The sequence below is a fragment of the Triticum aestivum genome, chromosome 7D (assembly GCF_018294505.1).
Source record: "Triticum aestivum cultivar Chinese Spring chromosome 7D, IWGSC CS RefSeq v2.1, whole genome shotgun sequence".
Classification (NCBI taxonomy): Eukaryota; Viridiplantae; Streptophyta; class Magnoliopsida; order Poales; family Poaceae; genus Triticum; species Triticum aestivum.
This window is the reverse complement of record NC_057814.1, coordinates 103,453,608-103,478,059: the sequence shown is the minus strand read 5'-3', so window position 1 is coordinate 103,478,059 and position 24,452 is coordinate 103,453,608. Positions and strand designations below refer to the sequence as shown.

The following is a 24,452-nucleotide window of genomic DNA, read 5'->3' as shown; positions in this document are numbered from 1 at the left end:
ATGTTTTCTAGCTGGTGTAAGCCGACCGTGCTGCTTTGCCTTTGTTCGGTCACAACATCTTATGGACGTTGCCACGTTCCTGTATCTTTTTTTTTAGTACCCACGTCCCTGTATCTTTACTTCTTAAATCTCAGCCATGAAAATAAGAATGTAGCATAACTCAGTGTATGTGGAAGAATCGTATGCCATGATTTTAATAACAGATATAATATTTTTTACTAAATCTTAGTCGTTTAGATTTTTTTTTCTTATGTCGAAGTCGATGACCTAAGCATCTGATTTCTCCTGGTTGAGATTTGTGCACGCCTTCATAGTATTGGATGAAGGTACTGTGTACGTCAGCAGGTCGTGGACCTGGTACTAGCCCTCTCCCCCGCAGCATCGACATTGGCGGCGTGCTGCTCAAGGCTCAAGCCACGGCTGCTCAGCCTCTAGCTCCGGGGACATTGGCCTCTCAGGTGTCTCGCCCTCGAGGGTTGAGGAAGGGGTTTGGGGTTGGGCCGTGTAATCCCACTTCGTCGGCTTAATTTGGTGACATGACTATGAGGATATGCACCAACGCAGCAGCACAAGGACAAGCGTCACGATTCACCAAGCAAACACAAATTTAAATTACTATAATATAATGTAAATAATGCCTTATAATTATATTAAGTATTTTTTGGTATATTTTGTGTTTGATGTTCTCAGGAAAAGAATGCATACATATTTTTGCTACCTAATAAGATTATCTTATTTCACCACCACCACGACGCAAACACACGGGCACATTCAGTAGAACGATAATCTTCATGCATCAAACCGGTGTGGATGGTAATTATAAAGGGCATTCTTCAAAAAAATAGTACAAAGTGCGTAGATATTAATATAAGGTAAGTATTGATATCATAGATAAAGCCAAAAGCCATTCTTTCAAGTACTCCCACCGTTTTTATTTACTCAGCATATTAGTTTTGGTCAAAGTTAAACTTTGCCAACGTTCATATACAAGATTATGAACATATACAATAACAAATCAATACCATTAGATTCATTATTGAATATACTTTCACATCATATAGATTTGCTATTTTAAACGGTCATATTTATTTCTATAAACTTGGTCAAATTTTATGAAGCTTGACTTCAATCCCAAGTCTAATATGCAGAGTAAATAAAAACAGAGAGAGTATAGAATAATTCCATCTGCATAACATACGTCTTTTTAGCAACATGCTTTATGAAAGGGGCAATGCAGACAAACAATGCTTGTAAATAGATAGAAAATACAAAATTCTTGGGCTAACCTGGTGCAGCATAACCAATTGTTCCCCTAATAAATCCCATCGAGCTCTCAGAGATGAGTTGTCCTCAACAGAAAATCTAATGGGAGTACAAAATGCTTGTAGCGTCGCGATTCACCAAGCAAGCACAAACTTAAATTACTACAATATAATGTAAAAAATGCCTTATAATTATGTTACGTATGTTTTTTTGGTGTGTTTTGTGTTTGATGTTCTTAGTAAAAGAGTGCATACATATTTTTTGCTAACTAAGATTGTCTTTTTTCACCACCACCGCACAAACACACACGAGCACATTCAGTAGAGCAATAATCTTCATGCATCAAACCGGTGTGGATGGGCTCAAACAACTTCCCTTCACCACTAGCTACAAACAACGTAAGGTCCAACACATCGCATTACACATATAACAGTACCGAACCATTTCATCGACCCTCTATACCAGTAAGAGTTAAGCTATTCACAGAATTCTGAATACTGTTTCTGAGCTGCTCCAGTTCAGTGCTCCATCCTGCAAAGTATGCAGGCCGATTGGGAGCTGGCAGTGTGGTGCTCCCATTCTCTAGCGCCAACACGACTGATGACATGTGCGGTCTGTCTTTTGGGTTTTCTTGGACACACAAGAGGCCTACATGAATGCAAAGCAACACCTCATCTGGTAAGCATGTGTCCATGATAGATGGGTCGGCCAACTCCTCTGCCTTACCCTCCTTCCACATATTCCATGACTGAAACAAACAAAAACATCATCTCTTTTGTGTTACATGACTATTTTCTTTTAAAATATCGGCCAACTTTGTAGAGAGTTGGGAACTTGAAAACATGTTGTACGTACGTAAGCTATGAGGCTAGGGAAGCCCGTGGTGTGACTACTGGAGCTTCTCTTCATACCGGTTACAATCTCCAATAGCAACACGCCAAAACTATAGATGTCGGACTTGGTAGAGATGACACCTTCCATTGCGTACTCAGGAGCCATGTAGCCGCTGCTTGATTATTTGACTTGCAAGAGTTATTTGAAATGGGATTTGGATATAATTGCAGATCAATTGGAGCTATTGGTTCAAACAGTTACTCACTATGTTCCGACGACACGTTGGGTGTTTGCGTTTTCCTGGTTATCCCCGAAGATCCTCGCCATACCAAAATCTGCTATCTTGGGCTTCATCTGTGCATCTAGCAAAACATTTCCGGCTTTGAGATCTCTGTGAATTATGGTCGGCCTTGAATCTTGGTGGAGATAAAGAAGCCCCCTGGCGACACCTTTGATTATATTTAAACGTGTTCCCCAATCCAGCAAGAATTTCCTTGAATCATCTTTAGACAAAAGCAAATGTTAGAAAACAAAATTTTGACATGTTTTAAAAACTGGTGTGTTGCTAGAATATACCGAAAAGGGTGGCATCTAAGCTACTATTAGACAAATACTCATAAATCAACAACTTTTCATCACCCTCGTCGCAACATCCAAGAAGTCGAACCAAATTTCTGTGTTGAAGTTTGGCAATAAGTATTACTTCATTTCTGAATTCATTTGTTCCTTGTTGAGAATCCTTATTTAGCCGTTTGACAGCAATTTCCTGATCGCCTAGTGTTCCCTGTATGATTTTAAGGGAAAATGTAGATTTGAGTTTGTCATGTGAATAGATCAGTTAGAATAAAAACAATGTAGTGCTGAATAATTACCTTGTAAACTTTGCCAAAGCCACCCCGTCCAATCATACATGTTTCAGAGAAATTATGTGTTGCTAGGGCAATCTCCTCAAATCTTACAAATGGGAATTCAAGATCACTTGAAACATCCAATAGCTCCTTCTTGTGCTTTCCCTGGGCCCTGTTCTTGCCTTCTTCAAACAAAATGGCATGATCATTTCTTCTCCAGTAAATATAACATAGTACTATGCAATTAGCCCCCCGAGCTTGTCCCTTAGTTGAACACTCAAGTCGTCACTCGTAGAACCCAACCAGGGCAGGATCAGGAGAAACAATGTGGTTCAGCCATGTCTTATCTATTGATGAATTGCCACTACCGCATTACCAGCATGGATTTGCATCTTCATGGGGTTTATAAAGCTTTCATGGAATGGGGGTACAATAGATAGACAAACTTGAATGTTTCGGGAAGGTAAGGAATGTAAACTAAACGCACCTTTGGATTTCAACCATGCAAGGGAAATACACATGAGTATCAGGACACTACTTCCTAAAACTGGCAGTACAATCTTCACTGCAGTGCTCCTTCTCCTTTTACCTGTGCAGCGCACGTAAAAACAAAGTATTATACATAGCCAAGGCGTCTCCGAGTTGCACTGGGTCTTGTCTATCTAAAACAAAAAGAGAGTTAGTGCGGACGAGTATATATAAATATAAGGTATAAAGTGGTACCAGCTACTGCATCCAAGCCTGCAAGCCGCAGATAGAGCGTGTCGCTCACAGGGTCTGCGTGTAACTTCCCGGTGTCAACCAACTCACCGACCCACAACAAGCACCTTGGCATACCTCCGCTGGCCATGCCACTGCTCAGGTTGGCATACGCGTACGCCACGCATGAGCAGTTGCGGCGGCATGACGCCGCACACTCCTCCAACGACGTGTCTCCAACGAACACAAACTTGTCCGGTGGCTTCATCCCCGGCAAGGCCAAGAAACCATCACTGCAACGCAGTGCCTCTTTCCGTCGACACCCCTTTGAGAACTTGCCCTTGTTCCACTCCTCTGTGCTCGTCGGCTCAAAACCATCGAGGCACTTGCATGTCGGGATGGGCAACACTGTCTCGTCACAGTAACCATAAGGGCCGCAGTTGCCGTAGCGGTTGCATCCGTAGTGTGGCCACTGCCCAAAGATTACCCACGCAGAGGAGCTGTTGTTCCAGCCCTGGAACTGGAGCATGCCGGAGTAGGTCAACACGAGCCTGGTCCGCCAGGTAACGTCCGAGACGCTAAATATTGCGTAGGTCTCCTCATCATTATTGACGACACTGAGGTATATCATGATGGCGCTGCTGTTGGTCATCAGGTATTGGTACTCATTCTTCACCTGGTACCCCGTCCATGGGGCGGTGCGGTATACCGGGTGTGACCCCTCCCAGAGGAACATCTGGATAATGGTGGCTGGGTCGCAGCCGTAGGAGAAGCTCCCTGGTGAGGGGTCTCCAGAGCCTTTCCAGGATACCAGGCGCCCACCCGCACGTGTCCTGTACCTGATCCGCATCTTCATGCCAGGTAGGAACGTGTCAGTTGGGTGGTCGAAGCTCTGCCATACCGTGGTGCCGTTGGATGACCGGATGATGAGGTTACCGGTCTTCAAAAGCACCGCCTCTGATGAATAGGAGCTCGAGGCAGCGGCCACGCCAGTCGTCCAAACAACACGACTGCCATCACCATCAGAGAGAACAAGATTGGAGGTGTTGGTGAGGGAGAGCGTGGGCGCGGAGGAGGTAGTAGTGTTCCTGACCGGGGTTTCCCGGTTAGCGACCCACGGCACGGTAAGCTCGGAGATGCCGTTGTACCAGATGCCGAGGTACAGGTTGGACGGCGTTGAGCCAGAAGAGGGGAAGAAGCCAAATGCAAAGTCACCGCCATCCGAGACGATGGTGGTGCCGGGGGAGAGTGGCTTGCTGGAGACAAGCCTGTCGTCGGACGCGCACAGCGGCAGGAACAGAATGATCAGGACGGCGATGGAGCAGGTGAGAGCTGACCAATCCATTCGACGATGCTGCCAGAAGAATTGCAGTACAGGCACGAAATGTGATTCTGGTGGTCTTACAAGACTCCTTGGCCAGACAAGCAACATTACAATTATAGTAGGCTAGTCTCAGGGTTGACATTCCGGCTGTCTACGTCGGTCCACCTTCATTCTGTGCGTTTAGGATATACTCCCTCCGTCCGAAAATACTTGTCCTCGAAATGGTTGTATCTAGATTTATTTTAGTTATAGATACATCTATTTTATCCATTTCTAAGACAAGTATTTCCGGACGGAGGGAGTAATTCATTATGATTGACCTGATCTAAACGCAGATATTAAAAATCAAAGGATAATGTGTTTCCATTCTACTACCATTACGTGTACTTTGAACTGGGAAATAGCCTATCTCAACTACCATTACGTGTACTTTGAACTGGGAAATAGCCAGTCAGGAGCATGGAACTTTGGAGTTGGAAATATGATGTGTACCTTAAGAAATCACATCCAGCCCCTCCGTTACAGAAAGGTTGTAATCTAGAGAATAACAACTCACCTATCTACCCTCTAGAACTTAGGATCCATGCTCCCCTTCTGGGTTTTTTCAGTTAACTCAGCTCTCCTAGTTTTGAGTTCTACCGTTACCCTTACACAGAGTAACATGCAAAATCTGTTCTGCAGAGTGAGGAACTGGAGGTATCAGAACCGGCAGCCACGCTTTATCAAACTTCTCCAGCCATTGCCGGTTTTGTCCTGGCAGCTGCCATAACCTCCAGCAATGGCTAGAAAAAGGCTCGGTGAGAGGACTTTCGAGATTTCGGTTCACTTTTGCTGTTTATTTGCTTCAAGGCTCGTGCACTGACGATGTCCCAGCACCCTGGCTCAAGCGATTCTGATAGGAACCAGGAAATTTTACTGTATGGAGAACAATAGCCTTATAGGCGTTACTATACAGCCCAGGGCCTGGGGCAGAGAGACCCTATGTATACAATGTTTTTTGGTTTATTTGCAGATGGACTGACAACAATGTTGAGTATTAATAGCCGAATAGGCAGATCAGTAGTACCAAAATGAGGTACTCAACTAAACATTCTGACTGTACTCTCTTTTTAACCAATGGTGTTGACATGACAAGGAATCCAAAGTTTATATTTGTATTGTTTTCAGATTATATCAGGCATCAACATCAAATTTTTAAAAGGTGGAGTGATCTACTACCTCCGTTCCAAATTATAAGATGTTTTGGTTTCAATATGGACTACATACGGACTGAAATGAGTGAACAAACACACTAAAACGCGTCTATATACATACGATTCACAAAAAGTTAGAACATCTTATAATTCAGAACGGAGGGAGTACATCACTAAATGTGTGAGGACATGCCTAGTTTTGTTGGGACTCCTGTCAGTAATGTCCAGCTGGTGAAGGAGTTTATCACAAAAAATAGGCTGGTGAAGGAGTACTGGTACTAATAATATAGTTCAAAAAACAGGTCACTTGGGCAGTTGTAGTGTTTATAGATTAAATTAAAAAGTACCATGCTACCAACAATTGTAGGTTTTTATTTAGAAATCAAAATGGCTTTCTACAGATTCCGATATGCTGGACATACAAAGTGTTCTCGAGTTCTGTAATCCATGCAGGTAGAATCCTGGTGCGCCTCATAGCTTAATTGCGCAAAAAGAGTTGGTAAAATTAACAGTTACAGTCTTACAGATGGGTTTGTTTGTTTTTTATAACTGTGCATACCTTGCGCATGCCATATCATAGTTGGAAGCATACATTGGTTTGGCATGTCCATTTATCAAAATTTAACTAACCTACTCAATGTGGTCTTGTTCATCGTAAAACTGAACGAGTATACCTTCAAGTAAGGCGTGAGGTGGAAGAAATCGCCGACGACGAACTCGATCAAATGCTCCACGCCGTAGATCCTGGCATTGTGCCTCACCAGCTCCACCTTCCGGGGATCGATCTCCACCACGACCACGTAGCAGCCCCTGCACGAGAACTAAACGCTGGTGTTAGCGGGGGAAAGCAGTGTCCTGGAAACGAGAAGTGGTCGGCCAGCAGCGCGTGCCTGGCGGCGAACTGGATGAGTTACAGCCGACCACGGCGAACGCGTCGACGACGAGACTGACGGGCGCGGCGCTGGCGTGCTGCACAGTGGCGATGGCCTCTGGAGTGCCAGTACCAGCCCTCCACGTCCATCACAAGTTCGTGAAAAAAGAAAAACTTCATGCACACTAACACTTGGTCATCCTCTATTATGAACATATTTCATGGGCACGAACAAGAATCATTCAGCAGAACAAAAACTTTATGGGTCAAACCCGTGTAGATGGGATCAAACAACTTCCCTCCACCACTAAGCTACAAACAACGACCACCGCGAACAAGCCTTTCTTTACACAATGTCCAACAAATATAGAAGTAATGAAGTATTTCATCGACCCTCTATACCAGTAAGAGTTAAAGTATTCACGGAATTCTGAATATTGTTTCTGAGTTGCTCCAACTCAGTGCTCTGTCCCACAAAGTATGCAGGCCGACTGGGAGTTGGGAGTGTAGTGCTTCCATTCTCTAGGGTGAACACAACCGATGACATGTGTGGTCTGTCTTTTGGGTTTTCTTGGACACACAAGAGTGCTACATGAATGCAAAGCAACACCTCATCTAGTAGGCATGTATCTATAATAGATGAGTCAGCCAATTCTGCTGCCTTCCCATCTTTCCACATATTCCACGACTGAAACAAACAAAAACATCTCGTGTTATAAAACTATTTTCCTTATTGAGAACTTTGGCGAAAGCATGTATATACTCACGTAGATTATGAGGCTTGGAAAGCCCATGGCGTGACTAGTGGAGCTTCTCTTCATACCAGTTACAATCTCCAGTAGTAACACGCCAAAACTGTAGATGTCGGATTTGATAGAGATGATGCCGTGCATTGCATACTCAGGGGCCATGTAGCCACTGCTTGATTATTGACATATGCAATAGTTACACAAATGGGAATTGAACATAATCAAGGGGTAATATGAGCTATTGGCTCAAACAGTTACTTACAATGTTCCGACGACGCGTTGGGTGTTCGCATTTTCCTGGTTATCACCGAAGATCCTTGCCATACCAAAATCTGCTATTTTAGGTTTCATCTCTGCATCTAGCAAAACGTTCCCTGCTTTGAGATCTCTGTGAATTATGGTCAGTCTTGAATCTTCATGAAGATAAAGAAGCCCCCTTGCGATACCTTTAATTATATTTAACCGTGTCCCCCAATCCAGCAAATGTTTTCTTGAATCATCTTAAGACAAAAGCAAATGTAAGAAAAATATGTTGAGTTGTTACATGAAAATTGGTGTGTTGCTAGAATATACCAAAAAGGGTGGCATCTAAGCTTTTATTGGGCAAATACTCATAGATCAATAACTTTTCATCTCCCTTGTCACAACATCCAAGAAGTCGAACCAAATTTTTGTGTTGCAATTTGGCAATAAGAATTACTTCATTCCTGAATTCATTTGTTCCTTGTTGAGAATCCCTACTTAGCCTTTTGACAGCAATTTCTTGACCACCTACAATTCCCTGAATAATATTAAGCAATAACAATGATTTGCGTTCTTCATATGAATATATCAGTTAGGTTACTGATTAGACTGAATAAGAGGAAACTAGTGTTCAATAATTACCTTATAAACTTTGCCAAAGCCTCCATGTCCAATCATACATGTTTCGGAGAAATTGTGTGTTGCTAGGGCAATTTCCTCAAATCTTATAAATGGAAAGTCAAGATCACTTGAACCATCCGATGGCAACTTCTTGTGTTTTTCCTGGTTTCTGTCCTTGCCTGCTCGCCATACAATTGCATAATCATTAATCATTTATTCTCCGATAAGCATAATAGCAATTAAGAAGAGCTCTGTTTGACCCTAACTATTGGTGTTTGCCCATTATACCTTTGTAAACTGACAAAAACCAGAGCAGATAATACCCCCCCCCCCCCCTCCACAGAAACACACACTTGTCCTCGCTACTAGACCCCCCCACCCCCCCACCCCACCCCACCCCAGAGTACAGCGCAGGAACCCTGATGATCGGCGTGGCTCACACTGGCTGGAGGGTGGACACAGACAATGTGGTTTGGTTTGGTCATGTATTATTTACCGATAAATTGCAAAAAAATACATTAACAGACACCATGATTAAACAACATAAGGGGTTATTTGGCCTGGATTTGCATCTTCACAGGCTTTACAAGATTTCATAGAACAAGGGTACAATAGAGAAACTTCAAATTTTCAGAAAGGTAGAATCGGCATTTCTCCAAGCAATGTATTCTAAACGCACCTTTGAATTTCAACCATGCAATGGAAATGCACATGAGTATCAGAGCAGCACCTCCTAAAACCGGCAACACAACTTTCATGGCATTGCTCCTTGTCCTTTTACCTGTGGACGCACAGAATGGCACAAAAATAAATTATCATATCTCATACACTGATGCATAGTGAGATAAAAGGGGGAGAGATTTGGTACCAGTTGCTGCATCTAAGCCTGCAAGCCGTAGATAGAGTGTGTCGCTGGCGGTGCTTGCGCCTAGCCTCCCGGTGTCAACCAACTCCCCGACCCACACCAAACACCTTGTCAGGTCTCTGTTTTCAATGCTGCTGCTCAGGTTGGCGTATGCGTACGCCATGCAGGAGCAGTTGCGACCACATGCCGCGGCGCACTCCCTCAACGACGTGTTTCCGACGATCACGAACCTATCCGGTGGCTTCATCCCCGACAAGGGCATGAAACCATCGCTGCAACGCAACGCCTCTTTCCGTTGGCACCCTTTCCAGAACTCGCCATTGTCCCACTCCTCCGTGCTCATCGGCTTGAAACCGTCAAAGCACTTGCACGTCGGAATAGGCAACACCGTCTCATCGCAATAGCCATTCGGGCCACAGTAGCCGTAGCGGTTGCATTCATGGGGTGGCCACTGCCCAAAAACTACCCACGTGGAAGAGCTACTGTTCCAGCTTTGGAACTGGAGCTTGCCGGAGTAGGTCAGCACGAACCTGGTGTGCCAGGCACCATCAGAGACGGTAAACATCGTGTAGCTCTCCTCATCGTTGTTGACGAAAGCCAGGTTTATGATGATAGCGCTGGTGTTTGTCAACAGGTACTCGTCTTCGCTCTTCACCCGGAACCCGGTCCACGGGGTGCTGCGGTACACCGGGCGTGACCCGTCCCAAAGGAACATCTGGATGGACGTGGCCGGATCGCAGCCGTAGGAGAAGCCCCCAGGCGAGGGGTCTCCAGCGTCTTTCCAGGACACCAGGCGCTCACCGGCGCGTGTCCTATACCTGATTTGCATCTTCATGCCGGGCAGGAACGTGTCGGTTGGGTGGTCGAAACTCTGCCACAACGTGGTGCCGTTGGGTGACCGAATGATGAGGTTACCGGTGTTCAGAAGCACCGCCTCTGTCGAAGAGGAGCTCGAGGCAGCGCCCACGTTGGTCATCCAAACAACTCGACCACCATCACTGTCAGAGAGAACAAGATTGGAGGCATTGGTGAGGGTGAGAGTCGGTGCAGAGGAGGTACCGTTTGTGAGTGGGGTTCCCCGGTTGGCAACCCACACCACAGTGAGCTCGGGGATGCTGCTGTACCAGATGCCAAGGTACAGGTTGGACGGCGTCGAGCCGGATGAGGAGAAGAAGCCCAAGGCGAAGTCACCGCCATCCGAGACGACGGTTGTGCCAGGGGAGAGCGGCTTGCTGGGGACAAGCCGGTCATCAGACGCACCCAACGGCAGGAGCAGAATGATTAGGAAGGAGGCGGAACAGGTGAGAGATGACCAATCCATTCGACGATGTTGCCAGAAGAATTGCAGTGCAGCCGCGGTATATGATTCTGGGAATGTACTCGTACAAGCAACAATAATGCAAAGACTTTGCAAATATAGTAGGATAGTTCCGAAGTTGACATTTCAGCTGTCTACTTCCATCTTCGTTGCTGCCCTGGCCAGAAGCGTTAAACAATTGCTGTTTACTTTGAACTTTCTCTTCTTCATCTTGTCACAGGTTGGGAAAGAGCAAGTCAATGGCATGAAACTTCGAGGTGGAAATACCGTACCTTAAAAATCATATCCTCCAGGGAGTGGATGTCACATCCAGCTCCTCGGCTGGAGAAGGCTCAACAAGAGGACTTCTGAGATTTCAGTTTGCGACGAGACAATACGCGATCCGACAGGAAACAACACTGCGCCTAGACAATATGATCCGAAAGGAAACAACATGCTACCAATATGGGTTCCTTGGCTGGCAACAAATTGGTGTGAAATGTCCAGACATAAACAGGTTTCTTCATGTATTACGGGCCACGTTTAATTCGTCAGTATAGATGTTCCCACCGGTGCCTCTTCTTCCATTTGTACTATATTTCCTATTCCTATTCCTATTCCTACTCCTATCCCTTTATTCCCATTTTTTATCTATCTGCATTTAAGGAAATTCATGCGTCCCCATATGGTAGCTATCCAACTAAAGATTTTGATTCCAGTGGGCACAGCTATGATCATGTCATAGCCACACATTATGAAACTTCTCCCGTCATTGCCGATTCAATGAGAGGACTTTTGAGATTTCAGTAGACATTTCCCATACCTGACTCCAGGGATTCGAATGGGAACCAGGAGATTTTCCAAACTGGATTTGGGGGTTAAACAATTAGAGTCGATCCCATGGAACCCAATTCGAGAAAGCCTAAACTAAATCCTTGTTATTAGAATGATGATCTCTTGGCTATGACCAACTCATATATTAATTGAAATGGTCGAAATTCAGTTGATATGTACATGGGTGTCACATCTGCAAGACTAATTCTTTCTGCACCAACTTAGGACTTGGGAGGAAAAAAACATAAGTAGCTTAGGAAGAACTTCGCCTCACTGGGTCCTTGCCCTCAACTTCGATATTGAACTGGATCATCGTGCCACATCTCCAAAGTAAGCGGTAATTCCTTTGAATCTGTGCTGTACGTAGCTCTCTTCACTCTAGAGAAAACTTGAATATTAAGGTCTCATCCTAGGATGATAGTTGTAAAATGCTCGGAGTCATGAGAAATGCGACCAAAAGGAGAGAAGAACAGTATCATACCTCAAAATCTAGGGGAGGAGAAGACAACCACGAAAGTTCCTCTACTTGGCTTATGTCCACATTCCGTGGCAAGAACATGATGATATTAGGAGCTATTTTCTGAGCAGCTTGAAATACTGCATGCCTGCGTGCAAAACCATATATCAATAATACAATTGTTTTACTGTATCGGAGTTAATTTTGTTCATTCTGATTTTGTCTGAATGTAACAATAAGGGGATGTTTGGATGAGGGGTATGTTTCTTCAAGACTCTGGTATTTAGTTTAGATCTGAACTAAATATGAAAACTATCTACAAAAATATCCTTCATCCAACACCCCTAAGTGCCACAAATGTACAAGAGTAATAATTCACCAGTCCAGTTTCACTTGGAATGTGCAAACCTCCATGACTAACAGCTACAAGGCTACAATTGTAGGCCAACGACTGCAAAGCAATACATCAGCATGCTCGCTTCCAAGAAGCATAAACTGTTTCAAACCTGTCTCTGTTTTTTATTCTACTTCATCGTCTGGTGTAAGGATAATTTGGAATATGGTGAGCAGCATACCCGTCCTTTGGCTTCAGCATATCGAGGGTGTACACTGGTGTTTGATTATATGCTGGCCCTCCCCATGGTGGTGAAAGGAACACCAAATCTGCCTGGTATAGTAGCAGCAATCAACAAACCATATCATTAAATGGCTACTCAACAATATGAAAATTGTAACTGTCACTCAATCTCACTAGTTCATCTTGGATGGTATAGTTATCCCTCATGATGTTTTATGCCAATCTCATCATACTAAAGAGGATAGTATCATTTTGAAAATAGACTTCAAGAAAGCAATTGACAAGTTTAATTCGGAGTACCTTGACCAGTGTTGCTTGCTACAGGCGTGTTCAATTAAAATGGGTTGACAGGATAATGGGCATAACGAAGGGCCAGGTCAATATTGTACTGTATGGTGAACAATATGTGTTACTATGCCGTCCAAGGCCTGAGACAGGAAGACCCTTTGTATACGATGCTTTTTGATTTATTTGCAGATGGACTGACAACAATGTAGAATAAAGCTAAAAGCAATAATCTGTTCAAATAAATAACCAGACAAGCAGATAGTCCTAAATGGTGCACTTACCTAAATATTATGGATGTACTATTCGGTTATTAGCCAATGGTGTTGACATGACAAGGAATCTAAAGTTTATCTTGTACCGTTTTTAGATTACATCTGGCCTCAACATCAAATTAAAATGAACAGTGAGGTGATTTACATCACAAATGGATGAGGACGTGCCTAGATTATTGGAATTAGAACTCCTACCAGCAATGTGCGGCTGGTGAAGAAGTACTGGTGGTGATAATGAAGTTCAAAAAAGAAGGGCACTTGAGCAGCACTTCTACAGACGTCAGTTGTAATGTTTATAACACTTATTGTAAAGTAGTGAAAATACATATACTAAATTGAACTAAGAAGTGCCTCACTACCAACAACTGTAGATTTAAAAAAAAAAAATCAAAATCGCTTTCTACAGATTCCAATATACTGGAGACACAAAGTTGGTTACTAACTGAGGTCCCTGAATTTTGCTCCACATAGTTCTCGACTTCTCACGAAATTGATGCAGGTTGAATCCTGGTGCGCCTGACGGCTTAATTTTGCAGAAAGATTGATAAATTTAACGGTTACAGACAGATTTGTGAATTTTGGAAGCATACACTGGTTTGGCTGGTTTCATATCATTTCAGGACTTCCCTCAGTAGGCAAGATCAAGGTATGTCCAGTTATCAAAAATTAACTAACCTAAATGTGGTCTTGTTCATCATAAAACTGAACAAGCATATGTACCTTCAGGTAAGGCGCGAGCAGGAAGAAATCGCCGACGACGAACTCGATCATGTCCTCCACGCCATAGATCCTGGCATTGTGCCTCGCCAGCTCCACCTTCCGGGGATCGATCTCCACCGCCACCACGTAGCAGCCCCTGCACGAGCACAAGATGCCGGCGACGATGTTAACAGTGCGGGAGCGGAGCAGACGAGCGACCCGGAAACGGAAAGGGGCGGCGGGCACGCGCCTAGCGGCGAACTGGATGGAGTTGCCGCCGACCCCGGCGAAGGCGTCGAGGACGAGGCCGGCGGGCGCGGCGCGGGCGGCCTGCGCGGCGGCGATGGCCTCCGGGGTGGCGGAGTACCAGCCCTCGGCGTCCATCCGCACGCCGCGGTCGTACAGGGAGAAGAGGCTGTGCCGGTGGGCCCAGTACTTGCCCGCAACGGCCACCGCGGCGGCATCAGCGGCATGCGCCTCCTCCTCCTCCGGGCGCTTCGGCTCCTGCGGCGTCTCGGCCTCGCGGGGCGGCGGCGGAGACGGGGCTGGAGGCCGGGTCGCGCATTGCCGCCTCTTGGAGACCGGGACCGGTGGCGGCGAGGACGGGGAGACTGCGGTAAGGCCCCTGTGGCGGCGGCGGCGGCGGGTGATTTTTCGGATGGTGGCGACCAGGCGGAGGAAGCGATGGGGCCCGCTCGGCAGGGGCCTCACGGCGCTGGCTCGCCGGCGAGCTACCTTCGGCGTGGCCCTCGCCTTTGCCATCTCTCCGTTGGCCTTCTCGCGTGCTTGGCAGGTTAAGATCGCTCTTCCGACGGAACTCCTTCAGTTATTTCGCACGAACGAGATGCAGTAAACACACGAAATACAGACGGACAGTAAAAGAAAGGCGGATGAACTTCCCACTGTATAACTTACTCATAAAAAGTATCGCCTATTGTTCATAAACAGACGGACAGGCAGACTCGTTGTATACGATGTTTTTTGACTCTTCAGTTTTTTTTTCCTTTTTTGCGAATAAGCATCACTGTTAATTACTGTTCTACTCATAAAAAGTTACAGGGGAAGTATAACATTGTGCTTGTCAACTGCAACCTTATCGGCAGCACCACTGTTAATTACTTACTCCGTTCCAAAATGTCAGAAGTTGATCAAGAATTTATAGAAAAAATATATTTACATCTACCACATGTTTTAGACGTTGGTACATATTCCTATAATCTTTATCAAACTGAAAGACGTTTTGAACAAACCTAGAGCTTCAAGTATTACGAATCGGAGGGAGTAGCTTTCAACTTTCGGCGCTAACTACATGGCTATCAGCAATACTACTTACTAGTAGATTCTTATGGAGAAACACATGCACTGTTTATCGAACGCACACAAACAATTTAATGTTGTAGTCATGTTACAATTGACAGTAGTACGAGCTCAACTGAGAGTGCAACGACAACATTACAGCACGGTCCCACACGAGTTCCACAAATGCGGCGAAAATTGAGAAATACAAGTTTTTTCACATCTTACAGCTTCGACGCACAACTTAAGACTTTTTCTTTTTTTCCTGAGATGGAAACTAAGATGCATCTGATGCAACATATGGCTGAGTTCTTGGTTTACATGGCAACCGGTATGCAATTGGTGCGGCAATCGGCTCCAGAGATCAACAACAGGATTTTTTTTTCGCTTTTCTTTTTTCTAAGTTTCTGCAGAAGATACACAGAGCTTCTTAGTTTCGCAAGATAATAATGCTCATCACTGGAAACAAGATGGCCACAACCGCAAACTTTCAGTATAGGGTGAGAAACAGAGGGAGTGAACTTACTATACATGTAGACAGGGCTGTTGCTCCCCAAGAGAAGCAGGAATGCAATGCGAGTGCTGGGAAATTTGGCCACTGCAGGTATGAGATTTAGAGGTACTTGGACAGCCAAGGAAGATCTGGGGACTCCTTGAGTGCAAAGGTCACATCATCGCTACCAAACAACAAAACGGAAGGATTAGTACATGAGCTAAGAGGTTTAACCAGAATGCAATGCGAGTACTAGCTTCCAACTGTCCTGTGGATCTAAGGTTTCGGTTCAGATGGGTAAAAGGGGAAAAGCCTCCTTATCCTTGTTCGATGGAAATTGGGTATCAAATTTTATCTGTAAATCAAAATTTTATCTTCAGACTGGCCGGTGGCCATAGCTTATGCATTGGGCTCTTGGCCGATCCGCGTAGCAAACTCATACTTATTAAAAATGAAATAGCGGCCCGGAAGGATGTTGATCTTCAGACTGTTCTGTAATTCCTGTTTGAAAGGGCAATGTAGTTTTGCAAGCTAACCTTGGGTAGTTGAGCTGCAGCTTCTGCAACTTATGCTTGGTGCCTTCCTCGCAGAGAACGATCTTGCTCTCACCAAGCTTGCAACTGTAAGAGAAACTTAGAACAATTTGTTTCTAGACAACACTAAACTAGAACAGCATATTCAATAGATAATAGAGAAGGAAGCATTGGGGGCTAAGGGTTTTGCCTTTTTCAAATTGTAGATGAACCATAGGTAGGAAAATAATGAGACTGATAGAAAAACAGCAAAATCAAGATTGCCATTATAAATTACGAACCATGATTGTCTTTCTTCAATACCTAGATAAAGGGCCAAACTAAGCAAGGTAGAAAAACTGAAGTGCTTGAAAGAAACAGAGCACCAGTGTGATTTCCTAGTGCTCACATGACCTTTAGCACTTTTCTTTTGCATTGCACAATCAACCTATCATATATATTTCGCTTCCACGGAATTTGGTGGCATATTAGTAAAAGGAAACAAGAGTAGTTAGGTGGGGGAAAACACAAACATGCACTATACCAACCAGTGTGTGCCTACAACAATGATATCCCTGAAGCTCAAAGGAAGCGACATTTACAATCATGGCATGACTTCTCATGGAACAAGAAAATGACAACGGAACTACATTTGTAACAGTGCACCTAAGCAAAGGTAACAGCAGACTATCCACGTCATACATGATGGCACATGCACATGAACTCAAGGTAACCGTATGTAAAAGCAACTTTAGCACAGTTTCATGCAATGTGAATACCAAATACAGATTAAATCAGAATCACTTGCCAGATTTTCAGGAGAGTATCGTATCCGGGCAATAGTTCTCTGTTGACGTGGCACCAAGAGAAAACAGTCGCTGCCAGCTACAGGATAAAAAGATATTCCATGAGAATTCTTCAAATGCACGTATAGTGTAGGCACTCTTTCTAGTTTCCCGGTGGGAATAACTTCCATAAGAGCAAAGATTGTTAACAGATGGACATTAATTCAGTACCAAATGGACAGTAATGCCTAATACAGTGAAGGAACGCTCACACAATAAAAGTTCTGTAGCAAGCATGAGACAAAAAAATTAAAGCCTCTAATTCAGATGGAAACTCAACCAGAGAAGAGATTGGAAAAAACTATTGGTTATATGGAGGAATAGTTTAATGAGAGAATGAATAACTACTGAGTAATTATTCGCATGGTTTTTTGTTGCAGACCAATATACTGATCCAGAAAATAACCAGAACTTGGAAGTCATCAAAACAACACAAATTTACTGCATTCATGAAAGATAGAGCTAAGGCAAGCCAGTATCCTCATTTGAATACAGGTATAGTAGAGTAAACCAAGGTGAAATTTAAGGCCTGGATCGATTAGAATATTGGAAACCACATAATGGTAACAGTTCCAACTTAAGGTTATGGTAGCTAGCAGACACAAATTCGGGGAAAACTTGGTTGGTGGTAAGCAAGCTGAGTTGCCTAAAATAGGTTGACAAGGGACTCCGAATAATTTTTTATGCAGCGAATTAGGTTGGCTAAATTCATCAGAAAATTCGACCTAAGAAAAAGAGTGGATCAAATAAAAGCAGTTATAATGGTAAATTTTCTGCATGACTGCAATGCTAAAGACAAACACACGAATTAAAAAAAGTTGTGCTCACCTTATCAAACAATACTTCACCTAGGCCACTTCTGTATAATTCGTGGACCATAGCAGCCAGTATAACTTTTCCAAATTTTGGGCAATTCTTCATTACCTGTAGTGTAACTGTGCAAGTGAGGAGATGTTGGTAATGTAAGGTTGGACACGGCTAGTATTACTATTTGATCTGATTAAGGAAGTCAAGTACATGTGGTTACCGTAACTGAGCAAACTGTATACTACATAGCAATGCTAACACAAAGCATCCAGATAAGAAGCAATCATTATCTCCACTTACTTGAATATGTGGTGCCTGAAAGACTTCTTGAATAGCGTCTTCTATGTCACCCATGCAAACAAAACCATTTCCTACAAGTATTGGACAAATGTTCAGTGGGCTATATATAGGAGCTTAGCACAAACCCCAAGTACCCTTTAATGAATAGGTTATTTACAATTGTAGCAGAAATGTGGAGGGTTACCTGAATTTGCAGAAGAGGAAGTCTGTTCAACCTGTTGAAATTGTTTAACACGGTAGTCTGCAAACTCTGCTGCGCGTCTACAAATTTCTAAGGCCCGCCTAGCATCACCGGACATAGCAGCTACCTGCGGGAAAAAGTAATCTACTCAGATGAATGAACATGTATATTATGGCTGCTTGTAATGGGAGTATGATAGGTAGTATCATGCATGCCAACAAGGCAATTTTGATGAGGTGGCATAGAATTAAATGAAGGAAGAGAGGGTTGAGTATCATATCATGATACCGTATCATATTAAATGATGTGCTACTATGTGTCATGCATGTCAATAAATGAACTATTCTATGATACCAACATATGATACTATGCACTACGGATGTAGTACCATATACTAGTATGATACTAGTGTATGATACTCCCCACTACGACTAGCCTAACAGAACACTTGCATGGTTTGACCTTATTTCACAGAACAGAAAAGCTAATTAGCTGGGAGATATGGATAAACAATTGTTTATTTTAATTTAATCTTTTTGCTCCAAAAAATTAACCTCTTTCCTTGTGCTATGGAATGATGAAACTCAACGGTACAAGCAAATGTCATGCTGAATGCAGTAGCAATTGACAGCTAATACTCAATGGCACCACACTGCATTGCTGAAACTCTGTTTATTCCACTGACTCCAGCTGTGTTGAACAGATTATGAGATGTTTCGTATCAAACTACTCAAGAAGAGAAGAGTGCAAAAACGATGAAAGCATGATTCACTCTACTGGTTCATGGGACTCTGTCTTACTTAAGTATTTATTATGAAACAACATGGAGGGTCTGCACGCAGCTAGGAGAAATTAACCTTTAAGTGAAGGACCTGGTGTTTAAATACTTTCTGAGCAAAACTCAGATTAGATGACAGAAGAACAATCATGGACAAGAAGATACAAGTATATAACAGTAAATGTGTACACATGATACTGTGATCCAAAGTTCCAAACCTTTCTAGAAGCAAACTCAATAGCTTGATCTTCAAAGGCATTGATACCCTTAAGACGGCTTGTTATGATTTCCTGCAGTTGCCGATAATTATAGGGGCCAAAACACAGCCGTTGAATACCCATCCTACTTGAGATACGAGGCAATAGTTTTTCTGGAAGATCCATTGTGTTTGCTATACCTGCATTCAGTAACAACACACCAAAGAATAAATAATAGGCTAGAGTTCAAAATCGCAAACCAAGAAAGAGTTTATAGGTACCTATAATAACTAGGTTTGAATTTGGCTTGGTGGGCCAATCAAGAATGTTATACAGCACCTGATAGAAAGATTAATCCAAATGTCAATGAACATGAATATATATCATAGAGCAATCAGAAGGCCAAATGATGGCAATATTGGGCATTTTCTCAAAAATAAACTATAAATTTGTACAACTATTTAATTAAGTTCAGTTAGATTAATTACCGACTGATTTCTTGTCAAAAGAAGATCAAGCTCGTCGATGAGCAAAACAATTGGCTGGTTTGCTTGCTTTCCAATCTTCTTGCCATCTGAAAAGTGCTCTGTCAAATAATGGAGAGCTTTTTTCCATCCCACCCTATGCCCACTCAACTGTTCATATATAACCTGCATATTCAATGAAGTGGACCTGTTATAAGTCTATGTTGACTGATAAGGGTATATGCTATGCTTGAGTAGGAATTTGCCATTTCTTAACCAACTTAGAAGTTTGTATACCTTGTAGATATTCTCTGGAGAAGCTAATTTGAGACCATTGATTTCTATAAAACAATAGGGCCTCAGAGCTCCAGAATCAAATTCAGATCTCAACCTCCTCATGACTGCAAGTACACTCATAGTCTGCCAGTCAAAAAAGCAGGTGCAGAAAATGCAGTTTAGCATTCAGCCACAGCAGAAGAAATCAAACCACCACGACGGCCATGAAATAAGGGTGGTTACCTTGCCAGTACCAGGCACACCATGAATATAAAGGCAGCGTCCTAGACAATGGTCATTGCAAATTGCATCCTTCACAAATGTAGAGATCTCCTCCATTTCTCTGGCACAAGATTTCTACTCAGTAACAGTTTGCATAAGAAGCTGATGAAACATGCAACAAACATGAATAGACATACTTATCCCTGCAAGGCAATGACTTGGGAAGAGTAGCCAATAACAGGGTAGCCTTCGCCTTCTCCAGAGCAGTCTTTTGATGACACCGAACATGCTCAGGTATTTTTCGGATCCCAATCTTTTGCAGGCCATATATCCTCCCTTTCCATGAATTCTACAAACAAACAGGCCTTTCAGTAAAGCGATGCAAAACTATAGAGGGAAAGGGAGGAAGAGTTAGTACAGCAGCCAAAATTTTCTCATTAGATTGGTTCTTTCTGGCTGAGCAACGTGCAGCCGGTTCATCCTCCTCATCGTATTCTGAATCTTCATTGGTATCACTGTTATAATCATTAGCAGCATTGTAAGGCTCGTCACTGGGATCTTCTTTTGTCTACATAATAGAGCAAGGACAAGATTATTCACTATACCACAATGATGATTCAGATTTCTATGAAGAGAGCTTCACAGCTTTGATTGAAGTTTCAGAAGATGTACCTCAGGTTCATCATCAATATCTGCCAGACGCTTAAAATTATGCCAATGTACATCATACTCGTATTCGCAATAAAATACATCATCTCCGTCATTAGTGGCATCCCTATACTCTTTGGGGCTCATGACAAAACAATGTCTAACGATACTTTCCATCTGTAAAAGCCACAAGAAGAAAGCAAGTACAGTCAATAAACATGGAATTTTTTTAGGAACCAAACATATACAGGGAAAACACTAATCACCTCAATGTCTCCAAGAGCATTGGTACGATATAGCTCTCTCCGCAAATTATGTGGCTGCCTTCCTGCTGCGGTCTCTTCAGGAATAGTGTACCACCTCACCTTTGCCCAGAATGCTCCATCTGGTTCCCTCCGTAAACTGTTACATGTTATTGCTATTCAGTAAGTACCATTCTAACAACAAGCATGTCTCACAACATATTCCTGCCTTCTTCTACCATCCCAAAACATCATTGTAGATTGAACTCTTGTTTTGTTGGAAAGAGGGTTCAAACCCATAACAAAACAATGTCTTGCACCTAACTCGAATGAAAACTCCACATCTAAAGTTAAGTTTATGCACCATTGCCTAGCACTTGGAAGGGATGTTGTACAGTTCCTATTCTCAGCAAATATACCATTCAGATACACTATTCCACATCCATTTCTCAGAAAACACATCAGTAGCCACCAGCCCATCACTACAGCAAACCGCCAACACGCTTCCAATTTTGCAATTTTTTCCAAATGTGACCAACTACAGCTAATTATCACACGAATAAGGAAACCAATTCACAAAAGTTTCGCCACACAAACCTCAAAAAAATTCGAGCAACACTGACCTCTCAATGCGTGCAGCCCATAAATCGCTGTCGAGAAGCTTCTCTTTGGCAGTCCTCTTGATCTTCTTCCCGACGGGCGGCTTGGGCCTGTCCATCGCCCTCCCCTCGCGCTCGGCCTCGCAGTAGGGGCACGCCCAGTCCCCCTCGGGCACGCGGCGCAGCGGCGGGCGCACGCAGCGCAGGTGGAAGCCGCCGAGGCAGGCGTCGCACTCCACCATGACCCCGCCGCCGGCGCGGAAGCAGACGCGGCAGTCCTCCGGCTCCTCCGGGTCCTCGGCGTCCGACTCGGCCCCCTCCAGCCGCTTGACGTACACGTCGTCCCCGGCGGCGAACTCCCCGCCGTCGTACACCACCTTGCGGTAGAAGGCCCGCTTCGCCGGCGCCCGCCGCTGCCGCTTGCGCTTGGGCTCGGCCCGGGCCGGGGTCTTGGGCGACGGCGACGGCGCCGCCCGCTTCCGCTTGAGGGTGGGCGCGGGCGCGGGCTTGGGCTTGGCGGGCGTCTCGAAGAGGGCAGCCTCGGAGAGGTCCTTGGTGGGGGTGTCGAGGAGGCGGCGCGACCTGCGGACGGCGGAGGGCGTCGCCGGGGACGCGGGCGGCGCGTAGGGCACGGGCTTGGACTTGCGCCTGGGCGTGGGCGTGGGCGCCGGCTTGGACGGGGTGGAGAAGTCCATCTGGGCGGCGGCGGCGGCGGCGGCCTTGGACGGGGAGGGTCCGGGCTTGGATTTGGATTTGGATTTGGTGGGGGTGGCGGAGAGATCCATTTCGCCGGAGGGGACGGGAGGGGAGGGGAGGCGGGGCAACGGTAACACTGGTTATTTGTAGGAGTAGATTTGAAACGGGGGGAGGGGGTTAGGGTTTGGCGGTGTTGGGGGGGATGAGATCGGCCTGATCAGGTCTCTGTCTGTCAGAGGTGCCGCGGTGGTGGAGGGACCCGTGTAAAGCAGAAACATTCGGTTCGGTCGATCATGAGTCGTGGGGGTGGAGGAGGGGCGCCGCCGTGCCTGGAACCTGGATCTGGGAGGCACCGAGGCTCGCGCTCGCGCAGATGATCGGCGGCCGGTGAGAAGGCGAGGAAAGAGATGGCGAAGGTGCCAGGCGCTGGCGGCCGGCGGGAGTAGGCGTCGGGGTGCGGGAGAAGATGCGGTGGGGGCGGCGGCTGAGGGCATCTCCAGCCGTTGGCACCCCAAGAATATCACCGAACCAAAAAAGTTGATGTCTTGAGGTCATCCGGCGAAATCCGATGAAATCCGACGAAATAAAGAGGGCATCTTCTCAGTCACACCCCATCCCAAGCAAAAGTTTGTGAGGAGAATGATTAAGTGGGCCAAGAAAAAGGACATGTGGTGAGACACGATTCGCCGAAACTTCCGCCGGCGCCCCCAAGAGACCCCAGCGCGCCGAGTTTCGCCTGGGTTTGCCGGCGCTATTTTGACGTCCTGGGGGCGTGGCTGGGCCTTTTTCGGCGAAAAGTGTCGTCCGAGCCTAAAATCAAGCCTAGAAAGGTGTCCTGGGGAGGCTAGTGGAGATGCTCTGAGTGGGGTGGAGAAAGATCGAGTCAGGGCAGTTGCGTTGCGTGGTAAAATGTTTTTATAACAAATTCCGAAAATATATGCCCTAATAATTTGGAAAAAAATCAAAACTATGACCCTGTCAGCCTCGCTCAGGCCGAAGAGCCTGTCTTCGGTCACGCTTAGGACGGGAGGGGAGGGGAAGGGAGGCAGGGCAACCGTAACACCGTATGTATTTGTAGATTATTAGATTTGAAACAGAGGGGGGAGGACACGATGGGCGGGGTTAGGGTTCCGCGGTTCACCTCCTGTCCTGCGGTCCTTCATGTCTCGATTTTTCATGTTAGGTGGTTGTTTGGGCCTGCGGGGGAGATTTTTTACTGACCTTCTTATTTGCTTCGGGTAATTCGGGTACCGTGGGTATAAACCCGAATTTCCCAAACAAATATCGGGTTTCGGGATTTGCTACCTGATAAAGTGTTCCGGTTTCTCGGGTTCGGGTTCGCCGCCTGCACCAAGTGTATACTATGTCGACGGCCTCCCGCCGCACCGGATGTCTACTATGCTGACGGCTTCCCGCAGTCGTCGCCATCAGCGGTCTTTTGATCCATGACCATCGGGTGCGTCTCCAGCTTGTCATGCACCTGTGCGCCGACAAGCTCCAGTGGCCCCCCATGCCCCACTATCCGCAACCATTTGAGTGCTGGATCTCTATTATTCTGTCGACCAAGGTTGACGGCCATGCCGCAACATGGTTCAAAGCTTGCGCCTCCGTCCACATCTTCTACCCAGGTCCCACTCCTCAACCCTCATGCACTTATTCTCATCCCCCCCCCCCCACCACACCCCCCGCGATTCTTGCTCATTTCCTTTATTTTGGTTATTGAATAGACCGTGGGGGTTGTGGGCTTGTGGGGTAGTGCAACACGGTTTTGTATGATGTCGAACCTGATCCGGATCTTGGATGTGGAACTGGATAAGAAAATATTGGGAGATGGATTTGTTTCAGCTGATGAGATTCTATAACCTTTCATCTAAAATAGCTGAATAAGTGATAATAACGCACAAACTAGCGAGATGCTAATTTGTGCGTGTTGACGGCCCGATCTTTCACGGCAACGCTTGA

General features: G+C 45.1%; 4 protein-coding genes and 1 non-coding gene across 6 annotated transcripts; all 5 read right to left on the bottom strand.

Moving 5' to 3' along the window:
- Positions 1-1,545: 1,545 nt before the first annotated feature.
- On the bottom strand, positions 1,546-5,149 carry LOC123167481 (G-type lectin S-receptor-like serine/threonine-protein kinase At1g11300). Its single transcript, XM_044585322.1, has 7 exons — positions 3,669-5,149; positions 3,433-3,534; positions 2,970-3,127; positions 2,674-2,881; positions 2,363-2,600; positions 2,119-2,269; positions 1,546-2,011 (listed from the first exon to the last, which is right to left on the bottom strand). The coding sequence occupies exons 1-7, from the start codon at positions 5,074-5,076 to the stop codon at positions 1,709-1,711; spliced, it is 2,568 nt and encodes an 855-aa protein (XP_044441257.1). The 5' UTR covers positions 5,077-5,149; the 3' UTR covers positions 1,546-1,708.
- Positions 5,150-5,261: 112 nt separating this feature from the next.
- Positions 5,262-11,495, bottom strand: LOC123167479 (G-type lectin S-receptor-like serine/threonine-protein kinase At1g11330). The gene is made up of 7 exons (XM_044585319.1): positions 9,514-11,495; positions 9,325-9,426; positions 8,667-8,824; positions 8,355-8,562; positions 8,044-8,281; positions 7,800-7,950; positions 5,262-7,720 (listed from the first exon to the last, which is right to left on the bottom strand). Exons 1-7 carry the CDS (start codon positions 10,829-10,831, stop codon positions 7,418-7,420), a joined length of 2,478 nt encoding a protein of 825 aa, XP_044441254.1. The 5' UTR covers positions 10,832-11,495; the 3' UTR covers positions 5,262-7,417.
- A 250-nt stretch (positions 11,496-11,745) lies between these two features.
- LOC123167480 (trimethylguanosine synthase) lies at positions 11,746-15,064 on the bottom strand. Of its 2 annotated transcripts, XM_044585321.1 has the most exons (5): positions 14,185-14,868; positions 13,956-14,091; positions 12,674-12,765; positions 12,123-12,246; positions 11,746-12,019 (listed from the first exon to the last, which is right to left on the bottom strand). In XM_044585321.1, the coding sequence occupies exons 1-5, from the start codon at positions 14,694-14,696 to the stop codon at positions 11,951-11,953; spliced, it is 933 nt and encodes a 310-aa protein (XP_044441256.1). In that variant the 5' UTR covers positions 14,697-14,868; the 3' UTR covers positions 11,746-11,950. The 2 variants fall into 2 exon arrangements, with proteins under 2 accessions (XP_044441256.1, XP_044441255.1); XM_044585320.1 differs by having other exon boundaries at positions 13,956-15,064.
- Positions 15,065-15,299: 235 nt separating this feature from the next.
- LOC123167478 (origin of replication complex subunit 1) lies at positions 15,300-22,614 on the bottom strand. The gene is made up of 17 exons (XM_044585318.1): positions 21,819-22,614; positions 21,220-21,355; positions 20,978-21,130; positions 20,724-20,873; positions 20,503-20,654; positions 20,327-20,426; positions 20,105-20,227; positions 19,832-19,993; positions 19,625-19,682; positions 19,365-19,543; positions 18,372-18,495; positions 18,188-18,258; positions 17,909-18,004; positions 17,044-17,120; positions 16,260-16,343; positions 15,757-15,907; positions 15,300-15,637 (listed from the first exon to the last, which is right to left on the bottom strand). Exons 1-16 carry the CDS (start codon positions 22,577-22,579, stop codon positions 15,844-15,846), a joined length of 2,490 nt encoding a protein of 829 aa, XP_044441253.1. The 5' UTR covers positions 22,580-22,614; the 3' UTR covers positions 15,300-15,637; positions 15,757-15,843.
- On the bottom strand, positions 20,993-21,070 carry LOC123171763 (small nucleolar RNA snoR28). Its single transcript, XR_006485386.1, has one exon. It is a non-coding gene; the product is annotated as a small nucleolar RNA snoR28 (small nucleolar RNA).
- Positions 22,615-24,452: the final 1,838 nt, after the last annotated feature.

What these genes read in the sequence shown, in the direction of transcription:
- LOC123167481 (XM_044585322.1), bottom strand. Translation starts at nt 5,076, where the DNA reads ATGTTGCTTGTCTGGCCAAGGAGTCTTGTAAGACCACCAGAATCACAT. An exon ending in AGGCTTGGATGCAGTAGCTG is followed by an intron (nt 3,535 to 3,668) that starts GTACCACTTTAT and finishes TGCGCTGCACAG; the next exon opens with GTAAAAGGAGAAGGAGCACT. An exon ending in CAACGTGTCGTCGGAACATA is followed by an intron (nt 2,270 to 2,362) that starts GTGAGTAACTGT and finishes ATAATCAAGCAG; the next exon opens with CGGCTACATGGCTCCTGAGT.
- LOC123167479 (XM_044585319.1), bottom strand. Translation starts at nt 10,831, where the DNA reads ATGGATTGGTCATCTCTCACCTGTTCCGCCTCCTTCCTAATCATTCTG. An exon ending in GCTTTGGCAAAGTTTATAAG is followed by an intron (nt 8,563 to 8,666) that starts GTAATTATTGAA and finishes AATATTATTCAG; the next exon opens with GGAATTGTAGGTGGTCAAGA. An exon ending in TTCCAAGCCTCATAATCTAC is followed by an intron (nt 7,721 to 7,799) that starts GTGAGTATATAC and finishes TGTTTGTTTCAG; the next exon opens with TCGTGGAATATGTGGAAAGA.
- LOC123167480 (XM_044585320.1), bottom strand. Translation starts at nt 14,696, where the DNA reads ATGGCAAAGGCGAGGGCCACGCCGAAGGTAGCTCGCCGGCGAGCCAGC. An exon ending in TGCTCGCGCCTTACCTGAAG is followed by an intron (nt 12,766 to 13,955) that starts GTACATATGCTT and finishes CTACTATACCAG; the next exon opens with GCAGATTTGGTGTTCCTTTC. An exon ending in ATGCTGAAGCCAAAGGACGG is followed by an intron (nt 12,247 to 12,673) that starts GTATGCTGCTCA and finishes TTTTGCACGCAG; the next exon opens with GCATGCAGTATTTCAAGCTG.
- LOC123167478 (XM_044585318.1), bottom strand. Translation starts at nt 22,579, where the DNA reads ATGGATCTCTCCGCCACCCCCACCAAATCCAAATCCAAATCCAAGCCC. An exon ending in ATGAGAAAATTTTGGCTGCT is followed by an intron (nt 20,655 to 20,723) that starts GTACTAACTCTT and finishes GTTTGTTTGTAG; the next exon opens with AATTCATGGAAAGGGAGGAT. An exon ending in TTCAAACCTAGTTATTATAG is followed by an intron (nt 19,544 to 19,624) that starts GTACCTATAAAC and finishes TACTGAATGCAG; the next exon opens with GTATAGCAAACACAATGGAT.